This window comes from Trachymyrmex cornetzi, unplaced genomic scaffold, assembly GCF_001594075.2.
Source record: "Trachymyrmex cornetzi isolate Tcor2-1 unplaced genomic scaffold, Tcor1.1 scaffold83, whole genome shotgun sequence".
In the NCBI taxonomy this organism is placed as follows: domain Eukaryota; kingdom Metazoa; phylum Arthropoda; class Insecta; order Hymenoptera; family Formicidae; genus Trachymyrmex; species Trachymyrmex cornetzi.
This window is the reverse complement of record NW_017300169.1, coordinates 2371411-2386617: the sequence shown is the minus strand read 5'-3', so window position 1 is coordinate 2386617 and position 15207 is coordinate 2371411. Positions and strand designations below refer to the sequence as shown.

The window sequence follows — 15207 nt, the reverse complement described above, 5'->3', positions numbered from 1 at the left end:
GATTTCGTTCATGTGGCTCCCTCTAAAAAAAATTAATAAAAAATATCAATGTATGCTCATTTGATCGCATTTTTAAAAACGTACCAATAGATGGCCCATCCTGTACTATACCATCGTTATTATTGTGTCGCTTTTGATGATGCACGTGTGATGTACAGTTCACCTAAATCCTAAATTATAACTTGATTATGTAATGCAGTTATGTATGTCACATGTCGATTAAGAGTTTTCTATTCTCTTTTATTTACATTATTATTTTTTCTAGAATTGTAATTTTTAGAAAATAAATATTTACTTTTGTACATTTATAACCTCGTCCGAAAAAGAAATTTCGAGAGAAATTTGAATTAAAATCGTCGTTTTTTCCCACTTATTTTTCATTCAGACTAGCACCTCTGTTATTCACTGCGAATCGCGGAGCTGAATCAGCAAGATAAATCAGAATCTCGATGACAAGAAAAATCTCGAAAGAGGAGGAGAATCAACGAGATTACGATTTTAACTATCATGCGAAGAATGCGAGAATTAAACACAGTTTCTATTTAGAAAACTGTTCCGAACTTATGACTTTTTTTTCGATTTTTTTTTTTAATTATAATAAACAATGGCACCTTCCAAAAACAATTTTTTTTTTTTAAAAAACTGATCAAAATTTTTCTAAGAGTCTATTACAAAAATAATGATTAAGTTTGAAAAGTTTGAAAGTATAAATTTTCCATTGTGAACACTTATATAGGAAAAAAGAAAAATATACGTAGGTACAGCTCTGCAATATTGCAGCAAAAAATTTATAAATATTTGCCACACACCGGGGGATTTGCAGAAGCCCGCGGATCCTGTGGCTTGCGGGGGTCCGCTGATTCTCGGTTGCGCGATGTTAAGAACTCCCCTGAATTAAGCATTAACTCTTGTCTTTTTTTATCGATTCTACTATAACGATTCACTTTAATTACATCATTAACTGCACTTGATAACAAACATTGTTATGTCTTATTTGATCGCTTTAATAATTAAATAGGAATATCGATTTTGAAAATCCTCCGTACTTTTCGTACACTTAATTATTTATTCCTTTGCTCATTTACATTAAAAAATGATTCAATTGTGTGTTAATGAATATTTCTACTGGAAAATTTAATTACGTACGTAACGTTATTAGTTCAAATTGCATTTTAAAGTCGGTACTTATTAAAGAAAAGCTGAGAAAGTTGAGAGTTAATTGAAAAGTGGTGAAAAGTCACGGTTAAACCTGGCAGATCTCAGTTCAGTTCAAATAGATTTTATGCGTCTCTATAGCTGCAGACATGCACCTATTTAACAAGGTAGTCTCGGTGGAAGCGATCAGAGGGAGATTCGGTTCAGCAGATCTCTCTCTCTCTCTTTCTCTCTCTCTTTCTCTCTCTCTCTCTCCTCTCTTCTCTCTCCTTCTCTTCGTCATCGACCCTCGCACCGACCTCTACGCGTTCAACTGCTGCTCGGCTATCGATTGCAAGCCGCCAGGGCCACGAGAAGGCACCTTCTCGACATTCTCTCACTCTTACTCTCTTCCTGCTTCCTTCTCTCTCTCTCTCTCTCTCTCTCTCTCTCTCTCTCTCTCTCTCTCTCTCTTCTTTCTCTCTCTTCATGTCTCGTCATCTCTCGCTTACTTGTGCTAACTCGTTACGCGGTACTACCGCGTTTCCTATCAACTACCGTACTGTACAACGTGCTTGTCTATAGTGTGGCCACTACGAGCATAAATTCCAATTAAGCGTGGCTCGCTACTTATGGAATGAAATTCCTTCCTTATTATATATTGCGTCGATATCTATTTGATGACTATAGTATAGTTCTCTTTTTCACCCGATTTATCTCAAAAACTACTGTTAATATTGCTTTGAAAACACTTTTTCTAATTCACTTCTAGTAGAATTTAATCGTAAATTAAAGGGAGAAAGATATTAAACTAAGTAAGTTAACTATTCCAAGTGTGAAAAGATTATATTATATTTTTTTCTTTCTATTTATATGTTACTGATTTTTTCTGTTTCTATTTGAAAGTATCAATTTTAATTTTTAATTTTAGTGATAAAATTGTTTAATATGAAACACAATTTTTTTTCTTGTCCTTATTAATGATAACAATTGATTAATTTTGTATGAAGTTTAATTTAACAGAAATTTTTAATTAAAAATCCAAGACAAAAACAAAGAAAAGCTTTTTTTTTAAAATAATTAGTAATTACATTAATTTTTATCGTAGTCGTAATCATCATGTAATGTATACATTATGCAATGTGTAGTAATATAATGGTAATTACATTATATTATCCGTATTTAATTATTAATTGGGCTTTAAATTAGATATTAGATTAGAGTTGCTGGAGAACGATACAAGCAAGCAGTGTGTCATATATGTATATGCGATACTATCGTTTCCCTAAGTATGGCTGTAGTAGACGATGAGATATATTGTACTATACGCTTCGCACACAAATTCCAATTAAACGCCCGGAATTCCTTTCGCATGCCAATCGATTACTGTGACAATGTAACTGCAGAGTTGAGATGCGTATATTACTCCCCGGAAACTGTCAGTGGAAATATCTTATGTCTGACAGTGGCTGCGATCTCTTTGAACTTGTAAAGATATGACGTTAAATGCATCGTTCGTATCATCGTACCATGGAATCGTACATAATACCACTGTGTATACAGATATAGAGAAATAATCCTCTCATACAAATTTTTTTAGTATATGCATACATATATGCACAGGCACATACAAAATAATGAGATGAATCAGTTGGTATTAAGAAAACACATAGTTAAAAAAAATTCAATATTAAGATTTCTTTATGAAATTAAAAAATTCTAATTGATATACACATACACACATATAAAAGCAGGAAAAATATTAAATTTTAATTAAAATAAAATAATTATCAATAATCATAAAATCAAGATAACTACCAAAAAATATCTAATATTAAATATACAAAAAAGTTAGAAACAAAATTTTTTATTCTATATATAAAAATTATTTCTAAATTTGTCAATCTATTATTGAAATTTAAGTCGCTAAGTAGAGTATACATCATAAGGATATTTTCTATCCAAATATATTAATTGCAACTATTATTCGCTTCAGTAAAACGACAATTCTAGATATCGGAAATTATTAAAGATCTAACGATTAATAAGGTTTCTCTCTCTCTCTCTCTCTTTCTCTCTCTACAGACGTTGCGCTAGTATAGTTTGTCTAGCGAAATGGGAAGCTTTGCTAGAAACCGTATCGATATTGGAAAATCATTTATCCCGTCTAATCCACGTAGCAGGTACGCCTTGACTTTTGACAGACCCGAATCGCTACCTAGCTATGTAGACAGATTAATGCATTCCGCCTAGGGCTAACTTGGACTATACGTCAAAGTCACGAGGCTTTATGCATAAGATATAATACAGGAGGCTCTATTTGATATTAACATTGCACACAAGCAGCATGTAGTCTGAAATATTAAAGGTTGTTTTTATTTGATTATATTTTCAAGCTTATTGCATATAATGAAATACAAATGGACTATGTATTTAAATTAAAATTGAAATGTGTTTGACATTCAATTAAAATGTTTAAAATTGATCCAAGTTAACAATTACATCTTTAAGTTCATATAATAAGAATGAAAGACTAAAAGCATTATGTACATTTAATTTAAAATTTAAAATTTAACATGCAAGTAATATGCGGTCAAATATATTAAATGATATATATTTAACAGGGTTGGGTAGTGCTAAGATAAAAAGATAAAAGTTAAGTTAAAAAGTCAAAAAGTTAATTAATTTTAACTTAGCTTAGTTACATTTTAGACTCTTAACTTTTTAACTTTATTTAGTTACATTTTATATCCGTAACTATTAATTTTTTATTTAATTCTTTGAAGTTGAGTCTCAGACATAATATGCGGCAATAGCGATAACTTGAGATGAGGTGAAAATTGCAAAAGTGATCAAATTTACTAGGTGTTGACCAATGAAATTATAAATATTCTAGTGAATTTGTAATTTTCACCTCATTTCAAATTACACAATCGATCCCCAAATTTCAATCTGTCAGAAACCATGTATTTCGATGTATTTATAGTTTCTGATAGGTTGAAATATCATTCCTTATTACTATCGCTACTTCCTCGTATTGTCTAAAGCTTTAATCACATCACAGGCCAGTATTTATAGTCGAATCTTATATACTAAACAGTACATATAAACAAAATATGTAAATAAAATATAGAGTATTTTCTAAATGAAGTATATATTTGTCATTTCCATTATTTGTAAGATTGAAACCCTGGAATCATGAATTTAAAAAATAAAAAAAAACAAATTTAACTTTTAAATTTCTCAATTACTTTTTTTTATTAACTTAACTTTTAATTCAATTAATTTCATTATAAATTAACTTGTATATTAACTAAGTCAAATTTTCAAGGTTGTTAACTTTAACTTAACTTAGTTAAAAAAAGAGTTAACTTACCCTGATATTTAATGGTATCAAAGGATATTAAAGATGGTATTAAAAGGTAATTAAATGGCATTAAAGGGTATAAATTAAGCCAATGATTTCTCTCTATCATTGCTTTCTTTTTAAAACAAGAGTGGAAAAAAAAAAGGTTTTATTTTTATATTGAGAATATTGAATCATTATTACATCAAAAGTACTACTGAGAGGATTTAACTTAACTCGTAAAAATCGGACGATCCAGAGATCAGGTCCAATCCTCTTTCTTTTAAAATTATTTCGTGTCCTACATTAGAGAATATTTTTGGATTAGTATTCACCGTAGGGAAATCTGTTTTAATTATGGACTTAAATTAATCCGTCATTCCTAGTTAAAATACAATTTAATTTTGCCACATTTAATTATTTTATGTAGATACAGAACAAAAGTTCGAATCTATTTTCATACTCAGTCACGTCCATTACGGCGATGTTACAATAGCTAATAGTGCAATTATTTGATATTTGCTCACGCATATATTTCAATTGAACAAATGCTTATGGTCGACTAATGCCAACTGATGCCTATGGCACGGTGCCTAATGTAATGAGCATTTGGCACACACGCAGTATGTGCAAACTATAAAAGATAGTTTACGCATCACGATTGCGTATTCTAAAATTTCTGATCTTAATTTTATAATCGGTATTCCCTCTTTCTTCTTCTATCAATATCGAAATTAATTTTTTCTCAACAAAGATACGATCATAGGAAATGTCATGTTTTTTAATCACATTCTTAAATGTCAATACTAAAAATTTCATTGAAATAAAATTTACTTAAAGTTAAGTAAAGAGTAAGATGCTGCATCTGCAATTGAAAAAGTTGAAAAATTATTGGTTTTCATCAAAAGAGAAAATTTATTTTAGATTTTGACATATTATTTATAGAATACATGTATTTTTAAAGTTATTTGTTTTCTATTTGACAGAGTACATCAGTATACGAGTTATCTCTCATCGAGTTATCCGGAGCAGCGTGTTCTAGCTTTTTTTTTTGGAAATATGCTTCCGGCGTTTTCATAGCGATTACGATCATTCATGTGCCTCGTGAAAACGTGTTAAATGGTTCCAAAAAAAAAACGTTAAAAATAGCAATTCAGATATTTTATCAACTTATGAAAAAAAAAAAGAAAAATCGTTTTTTATATCATAATACAATAAAGCAACATGCCAGAATACATGATTTGATAATTTTGCTAAATCGCCAATTCTACATCAATCTCATATATTCATTGGTGAAAAATAAAAACAAATTAACTCCAAATTAATCAAAAAATTCGTGGATGAAAAGCCATTTGCTAGATTTATAAGGTATTTTGCAGCATCAACATATAGATAGAGCAATTTGAAAAATGTTCTTTTAGCGATTGTTACAACACTTATTTGATATACATTCTTATATGTACATATTCATATAGGTAGGCGGGTACCAACGTATCTATTCGACGTTGTCGTTAGACAGGACGTGACGTAGAGGGTGGCGAAAGGAGCCGTACGGCACGACGACCCACATTCCGTCGAATTTAATTTCATGCCTTATCACTGGTAGCCGTGGTACAATGCCTTAACTAGGACGGTCGCGGATCTCGCGCGTGCACAATTACACGTGGAACCACTGTATACGTATATGCATACGCACACATCATTTGTTAACGGTGTCATACGCATACGTGTTCCATGTGCTTCACTCTTTACTCTTCTCGCACACATTCTATTTATACATCTCTCTTCTATTCTCTCTCAGACAGATCTCTTATTCTCTCATCCTTTCCTCTCTTTTTCTCTCTTTTCCTCTTTCTCTCTCTTTCCCTTTCTGTAATTACTCTATGTCCTAACTCTTTTCTCTCTATATTAACTTTTTATCCTTTTTTTTATCTTGTTGTAAAATCAAAATTAATATTTTTTTGCTAAATATTAATTATCGAACATCACAATTTACCTTTAGAATAATTGTTCCATTTCTCATATCGAATAGTATTCGAATAATTCGCCATGCCTATTTATTCAATTGCGCGATGATGCCTGATGCCTCTCGAGCGCCTTACATGCGAAGACGAGACATCTTCTTCAGACGAAGCAGTTGTCGATGCTTTTCACATCTTGAAAATCTAACGTTCTAACGTATATTCACTCGAAACTCGTGCTTTTCTCGACGATCTACATACGCGTTCTCTTCGTCTTGACCCTTATCTCTCTTTCTCCCTCCCTCTCTCTCTCTCTCTCTCTCTCTCTCTCTCTCTGAAATGCATTCATCCTCTTTCCCCTCTTTCTCTCCCAGATTCTCAGTCCTTTACAGGCATTCCTATCGCGGTCTAGGATAGTGAATTCGTGTTCCGTCTGTCTTCATTTCTGCTGCTGTTTCTCCGTTTTCCACCGTTCCAGCGCGTCGAGTCGCGCAAGTGCGCCTATTATACATCGTGCATCTGATGTACGCGTTTCTGTAACGAGTGAACGCGAGCAGTGAATGTATACCAAGGGTCGATCGTGTGGCTGGCTATTTCTGCACGTGTTCCGACTTTACGTGGTGACGATTGCTTTATCAGATGTACGAGGCTGACTGACGGAACGGGGTACGCGCCATCGGATCTCGTGTCACCGGAATAAAAGTCGTTTTGTAAACTAAGCTATATCGTAACAAAAATAGATCATGAAACCGTGCTCTTAATTAATTCCATACAAGTAGACTTTTCTCTGATAATATCTTATTTTGAAGTTTAATTTTGTACTCGAAAAGATATTTATTAATATATTTAAAAGTAATGAAAAGTTGTCGAGAAAAGATGACGCCAGTTTCTTTTTTTGTTAAAATAAAATTGATTTTATAATTAGTCAGTAGAATGGATTCTTTTAGACATATCTGATGATACAATACCCCACATAATACATATTTTATGACGTTTATCATAAATAGTCCTTCATATTTATACTATTTACAGTCATGCTAGCTAGAAATAATAGTAATAGCAATAATATATATAATAATAGGAATAATAAATCTACCGTATTTTCCGCAAGAATATTTATATAGACTACGATGAGTTAATCGCTCAATTTACAAAAGTCTTTGTTTCACATGAATACGAAATGAAGGAGCTACTAGGAAGGTCATTAACTAGCCAATATAAGAGGTCTGTTCTTTTTCGAAGAATTCTGAACTGGTTCTGAACTAGTGCAGTAAGTTAGAGTGAAACGAACTATACCTGTCTCTCTTTAATTTATTGCACCAGTGTACACTAGTTCAGAACTTGCGGGGTGGAAAAAAACAGAGTTGGATTATTAATGACGATATATATAATTAGATGTATCGACGATAGTCGCATATCGCTACTTTAAACCCCCCACATCATATGGAAGTCAGAAATTCTATCGGATTGAAATGAGGATGATCAGCAAGTAGTAAAATATGGCATTGACATCGTTTACGATTATACATATAGCTATTACTTCGCGAGTACGTTTGAACATCTTTCTTTTCTCTAGTAGTCTCATTGACTTTCTTTCATTTTCTTAAAATGATAGTGATACAAGCTATCTTCCATAGGACAAAAGATATAACTAACACAAAAGAACGAAAAGTATCAGAAACAACACGCGTCCATTTAGAAATTATTTGCAACAATCTGCTCTAAATCCCGGTTAGCAATATACTTAATCATGTATGATTACGACTGTGATGCAGGTCAAACAGCGTACTAGGTGGATGGCGACAGCGATGATCGTAGTACGACGACGATAGAAAGACGTTAGAACGTTACCGCTTGCGGCTGCAGCTGCGGCGTCATCAGTCGCTGCACCTGCAGCTGCGGTGGTGGCGGTGGCAACGATTTAATAAGAGGGCGAAACGATGCAGAACACCGGTGACTACTATCAAAGAGCGCCGAGATGTTGTCCGGGTAGAAGTGGCAACAGCAACAACAACAATAATAGTGCGAGCGGATCGGTGCGAGGCGCGGAGCTGCTCTGCTGCTGCTGCAGCTGCAGCACCTCTACCTCCACGAAGACTCCGGGACTGCTAGCGAGTCTTGGCGTGTGTGTGCTCGTCCTCGGCTACACCCTCCTCGGCGCGTTCGCCTTTATGGCCCTCGAGGGAGACCTTAAATCGGTGAGGGGTCGGAGCCGGCGACAATTAAACCATTTCCTCCCGATTTGTCATTTGACGCCAAAACTCGAGATAACATAATTCGCTCGACGATTTCGCATTTAATTTGATTCTGCATAAATGTGAAATAAAGATAAAAATTTACAAAATAAAATTAAATTTACGAAATAAAATTAATCGAGCAATTTATTGTTATCATTTATTGTTAACAATAAATTGCTCAATTGATTTTATTCCGTAAATTTAATTTCATTTTGTAAATTTGGTCTTTATTTCACAATTTCACATTTATGCAGAATCAAATTAACATTAACACTCCGACTAGAGATTTGACTTTCATGACAGAGATTAGACATATATGCACACATGTTATAAAAATGTTCTATTTTCATGTTCGACGATTGTTAATCAATATCCAAAGCACTTACAGTTATTTAAAAAAAAATTTGATGAAGCGAAATCTTTGCAACGTGCCGTCGATATGATCATCGCTCAAAAATATTTCGATGAGAATAATTTATATTTATATTTCTCCTATAGGATTCGCTTACCGAGATTCCATCCTCAAAATCCGACGGGGCTTCCTACGTGCTGCCTAATCTGGAGAACGATTCCGTTGCCACAGAATTAAGAGCACGCACGGTCGAAAAGCTATGGAGCATCACCGAGGATCTTAACGTTCTCTACAAAGAGAATTGGACTCGCCTAGCTGCCCGAGAAGTCCTCGAGTTCCAAGAGAATCTGGCCCGCGGTATCAGGCGCACTTCTTACGAGCAGGTGCCTCCGCGGTCCCGAGAGCATCAGGCGGATAGACGGCTACACAGTCGACGATGGACTTTCAGCAGTAGCTTGCTGTATTCTCTGACGTTAATTACGACCATAGGTTTGTCCAAATTCGTCCAAATGACCGCGTTCATAACGGTCATTTTGACCTATATTATTCGCCAAATCGTACCCGTTATCTCGCACTCAATATAAACCAAGACTTGTACAATTGTCAAGTATTATTAGCTTGTAGCCACGAAATTCGAGCGTTTATTCTCGTCACATGATAGATATCGAAATATATGGAAATGATCATTTTGGTTTCAGGATATGGTAGCGTAGCACCACGTACAGTTTGGGGTCGGTTGATTACTATAGTTTACGCCTTGGCGGGAATTCCGCTGATGCTAGTCTATCTAAGCACAGTAGGCGACGTGCTCGCTCGAAGCTTCCGTCGTCTCTATGGACGCATATGTCGGCAGCCGCGTAACTGCACGCGAAAGCAGCAACCCCCGCCACCGCCACCGCCAGTTGGTGGTATAATGACCAAGGCGTATCGCTACGACAATCACGTGGAGACCAAGGGAGGCGGTAACTACTATTCGGCAAGTAGGGAAAGTTCTTGCGACGATTTGGGTATTCGCGGTACTGGCAGCGCAATCTTGCTCGACTGCGGTAGCGAGGGTCTCTTGCACGCTACCACCAGTTCGACAGCCGCGCTTCAGGTAATGTCATGATGATATTGTAACGATAAATCGAAAGAATTATATCATCATTTTTCTCTGAGAAATCCTTTCTAAAAAACCTTGTGTTTATAATATTAAAAATCAATCTGATTGTGAGATTTTGGATGGAAAAAATTGACCAATTATTCTGTTGATCGAATTGTTCAAATGTGATTTACTAATTCTTTCTCTGTCTGAGATCTCGGAGCGATTTATAATATTTTGTACTATGTCTTTTTGTTACTACAATATGATATCCCAGTCAAATCTGTCGAAAACAAATTTTGTCAAATTTTTGCTACAATTAATTTTGATAACAAAAAGGTATCAAATTTAATGCAAATTTTATTGTACTCAAAGTTGTTAGTAAATTGTTGGCAAAAATCAAGCAGCATATGCAACAATATGGTAGCAAATTGACAACAAAAGCCGAGCAAAACTTGCCGACTTAAATCTGATGACAAATTGACGACAAAAGTCGAACAAAATTTGCAAAATTGTGGGCTGGTTTCATCGGCTTTTGTTGTCAATTTGTCGTCAGATTGTTGCAAACCTTGCTTAATTTTTGCCAACAGTTTATCATGTCTTACGTTAGTAGATTTTGTTCCTTATCTGTATCATTAATTTGATAACAGTTTTGAGTACAACAAAATTTATTTTTGACAGATTTGGCTATTTGGGTATATGTAATAAAATTATAATGAGAAAAAAATTATATGTATATATATATATATATATATTGTATATGTATATATAATTCTAACAATTATTCTATTGGGATCTATTTTAATTTAACATATAAATTCTTTTCTTTTTCAAGGAACAATTTGATCACACATTTTATATCTTTCATATGAATTCTTTTTCGCCTACGACTCAGGATGTGACAACGGGTAACGGCAAGCGACACTTTCATCCGTGTTCGCTGTCCTTATCATCGACTTCGTCACCGGCGTACATGCTAGAGACCAATCCCGTCAGGATACCGATCAGCTTGTGTCTGACGATAATGCTAGTGTATATATGCGGAGGCGCGATCATGTTCAATCGTCTGGAAGGTTGGAGCTTGTTGGAGGGCGGGTACTTCTGCTTCACCAGCCTCGGTACGATCGGCTTTGGAGACCTGATGCCGGTGGGACGTAACGCACCCTCAACCACCCTGGAGGAGTTCAGCCTGTGTGCCTGCGCGCTCTACATCCTCGCTGGGATGGGCCTGATCGCCATGTGCTTCAACCTCGTCCAGGAGGAGGTGGTACGCGTGGTCAGGGTCTTCGGTAGAACCTGCGGCATGTCGTCGGGCGTGGTGGTCGGACCTATCGGTGGTACAGGTATCCCTGATGAAGGCATTCGGTGGGGAATCAACGATGAAAGTCTTCCACGAGAGATAGAAAGAGAGAGCATCGTGAACCATTGATTATTTTATCGACCGTCACGCATTTGTCGCGTTCAAAAACTGCAGCAGCAGCATATACACACCAAAAAAAACCTGTAATAATATTAATTAGTTCGATACCAAACCGGATATATAATATGCATCAATCAAACGTAATCGCAACGTTGCGGAACGGTTTTATCTTGCGAGTGCCCCGTTATTTTACGTAATAAAAGTTGTCGTCATTACCAATGCCAATCGCGACCGAAGAAACTGAGAATTTCCGGAAAGATCGAAAAGAACAACGCGACAACAGCGCGGTTGTACAACCGCCGAGACGAGTGGCAGTCACGAGTCACGCGTGGTCCCTCTCTTTTTCTTTGCAGCAGGCGCCACTTCCGGTCTCAAGGCCGATCTCGATGATGGAGGCGGCACCAGCGATTCGCGATTGTCCGAACAAGAAGAGGAGGCGATCGCCATGTCAATGGTGCCGGCCGGTTCCTGACAACATCAGGCCAGGAGCCCCGGCGACGGCAAGCTCCTGGCCCATCCCTCGAACACTGCCATAAAGTTGTCGCCAGGCCATCATTCGCTGCCACGCAAGAAGACGTTGCCGCTGGATGCTGCCGGCAGGACGGTGAGCAACTCGTCATCTTCGGGTACCGGCGTTCAACAGTTCCAGCGGGGCCAGCCGTTAAGAAGGAGCTGTTTGTCGCCGACGCAACATCATCATCTTCATCAGCAACAGCAACAACATCAACAACAACAGTTGCCGCATCATTATCCACACCGGCAGCAGGAGAGTTCTTTGCACTTTGAATATTTTGTGCCGCGCAGCGTCAGCGAGTTCAATCTCGCAGCTGCCGTAACGGACATGGCAGTACCGCCGCCACCTCCCGCGTCGGTTCTTAGGCCTTCCTCGACAATTGCACCCCCGGTTGCCACCGCAGTGATCACCACCACCAACCAGGTGCGATTACTAGACAGTGGTAGTGGTGGTGGTTGCAACATCGCTACCAGAAGTCGCGAGAAAATGGTTACGTTTGAAGACGAGGGAGTCAGTTGCGGCGTTACTTCGACACCCACTAGGAAGAACCTGCCCACCCTAGATAATGTTTTTATGTGACCTGTGCCGCAGATTTCACAGATGCTAAAGTGCTTGCTGCTGTGGATAGGCGAAAACCTCGGAATTTCCACACCTCGAATCTGAAGAGATGAACAATGACAAATCATCGAAATGTCGATGGATATTGTCATTTGGAAACGATGAAAAATTAAATAGATACAGGAATTATTTTTATGAAAAATTAATGCATGTGATTGGACGATAAACGGTTGAGAAATATCGACAACGAGTTGTTAATCCGGTGATTACCGAGACTTTTTGACGTTTTTGTTAAAAGAAGAAAAAAGAATTGAACGTATTCCGAATACATAATTGAAAAACATTAGGTGAGATATTAAGAATTAAGAACAAAATCATATCCAATTATGTCGTGGAACATAAATGCTAAATAAAATACAAAAACCTATTCACGATTTACGTGAATTCTGATTATAAAACAGAATACGAAACAGGCAAAGAGAAACGAAAAGACAGATCGACAACCTTTACAGAAAACTGCATATCTGTACAACGCGATGACATGGCAACTATAAGCATATAAAAGTACTTTAAATATCAAATATGGCGGAGGATGTGAAAACTGTTAACAATTTATAAAAACTCTGAAAGAGAACTGCGACATTAAGAAATATTTTGTTCGTAGGTAAAACTTTTATTAAAAATCATTTATTATGAGTTTTCGGCACTATAAGGAATTTTTTCTTGTCATCATAAGACAAGACTACCTAAATGAGTAACATTCAAGACAATATTTAAAAGACGCTTAAAGGTCTGATAGATATTCCAAACCTTCAAATATCTCTTAGATATCTTACAAACATCGTTGAGACGTTCATTTGATTACAGATGATTTGTAATGATTACAGAATCATTTTTATGTTCTACAATTTTTTAAGAAACTATATATGTCATTTAGTTTTATATTTTAATTTGCGATGCTATACGCAGAAACTATATATGAAAGCGAAGAATAAAAGACAAATACCCGTCATGCTTCAAAAAGATAGAAGAAAAACAAAGATATTATAATTGACAGTGAAAACTTTTCCTCAGCCAAATGTCGACTGTATATTATCCATTATCGTTGTCAAATTACTTACGCGCAGCGTAAGTTATCTCTATCGAGTATTCGAATTTTATGTCCGATAAGTCCAACTATGTATTCCGAATATTACACGAATAGTTTGTATATATATTATATATACATATATATATTCAAAAAATATATAAATATAAATTCTAACCTATACAACATACAATTATCCTATCACATTATTATTATAAATTACTAATTAAGTTATATAGGGTATTCGGTAAAGACTGTAACAATGTTAAAGAATAAATTCTTGAGATTATTTTAAAATTCTTACACCAAAATGTTAAGGCTATATAGTTTTTAAATTATAAATTATTATAATTTAAAAACTATATAGCCTTAACATTTTGGTGTAAGAATTTTAAAATAATCTCAGGAATTCATTCATAAGCATGTATAATCATATATAAAATATGTCCATACATCTCTTTTTCTTTTGTAAAATTACTTTTTAGTGTAATAAAAAAATAATAGTAATGTGAAAACATTATAAATAATTAAAGGGATAATCTTCGCATTGCTCATTTCAGAAAAAAACAAGTTTGGAAAAATGTAAAAAAGCTGCTCATACATAATTGTGCATAATTTTAAATATAATTATACATAAGTAATTTTTTTACATTTCTCCAAACTTGATTTTTTTTTAAACCAAATAGTATGAAAATTACCCTTTTCATTATTTTTAATGTTTTTATATTACTATTATTATTTCTATTACACTAAAAAGTAATTTTACAAAAGAAAGAGGGATGTATGAACATGTATGAGCATATTTCATATATGATTATATGTGTTTATAAATATTTATGTATGTTTATACATATTTATACATATTCATGCATAAAAAATTTTTTACCGGGAGTACAATGCAAAACCAATTACATCTAAACGCGCAAATTAGGCAATACGATTCGCTAATTTTAAATGTTTATAATTCAACAAATTATAGCCTCGATATTTTGGTATTGGAACTTTTCGTCTCAAAATGACTTCAGGAAACTATATCCTTAAACGTTGTTGTCGTCTTTACTAGACACTTTGTTTTGTATATACATATACATACACCTTGATAAAAAAAATTATCAAAATATATTTGTAGAATTTTTCATATTATAAAGATTTTGAAAAAATATCTTAAATTTTTTTAGATTTTATAAGTTCTTTTCTTCGAAAATTGTAAAATGTTTTATATGCATATAATTGACATACATATGTAAAGAATTCTAGAAAAGATGCATACTTTCTCAGTCTTTTTGAAAAATGTTCCAATTTGTATAAAAAATTGGAGAAATTTTTAAAAAGTTATAAAATTACACAGAAATTCTGAAAAATTAATACATATAAGGAATTTTAAGAAATACTAGAATGTAACTGCCTATTACGGTCGGAGCTGGATCTTCGTTGTTTTAAATAATTCAATCTTGAATTACTAATATATACTATATATGTACTTGCATATATACCATATTGTAGTCTTTTTCAAACTG

General features: G+C 34.7%; 1 protein-coding gene across 7 annotated transcripts in view; it reads left to right on the top strand.

Annotated features, from left to right (window-relative positions):
• Positions 1 to 12885, top strand: part of LOC108768884 (two pore potassium channel protein sup-9) — a 41738-nt gene extending 28853 nt beyond the window's left edge. For 4 of the 7 annotated variants that reach the window (XR_001940512.1, XM_018519554.1, XM_018519553.1 and 1 more), the window contains exon 9: positions 8217 to 8377. Coding sequence is in view for 3 of the 7 variants with exons in the window: in XM_018519548.1 (XP_018375050.1) it covers positions 8382 to 8639; positions 9177 to 9519; positions 9729 to 10126; positions 11007 to 11454; positions 11885 to 12003 (1566 nt within the window). In the remaining 4 variants the exon portion in view is untranslated. Of the gene's footprint in view, positions 1 to 8216; positions 8640 to 9176; positions 9520 to 9728; positions 10127 to 11006; positions 11455 to 11884 lie in introns of those variants that run through there. The other 3 variants (XM_018519548.1, XM_018519549.1, XM_018519550.1) reach the window with 2 other exon arrangements.
• The last annotated feature ends 2322 nt before the right edge of the window (positions 12886 to 15207 follow it).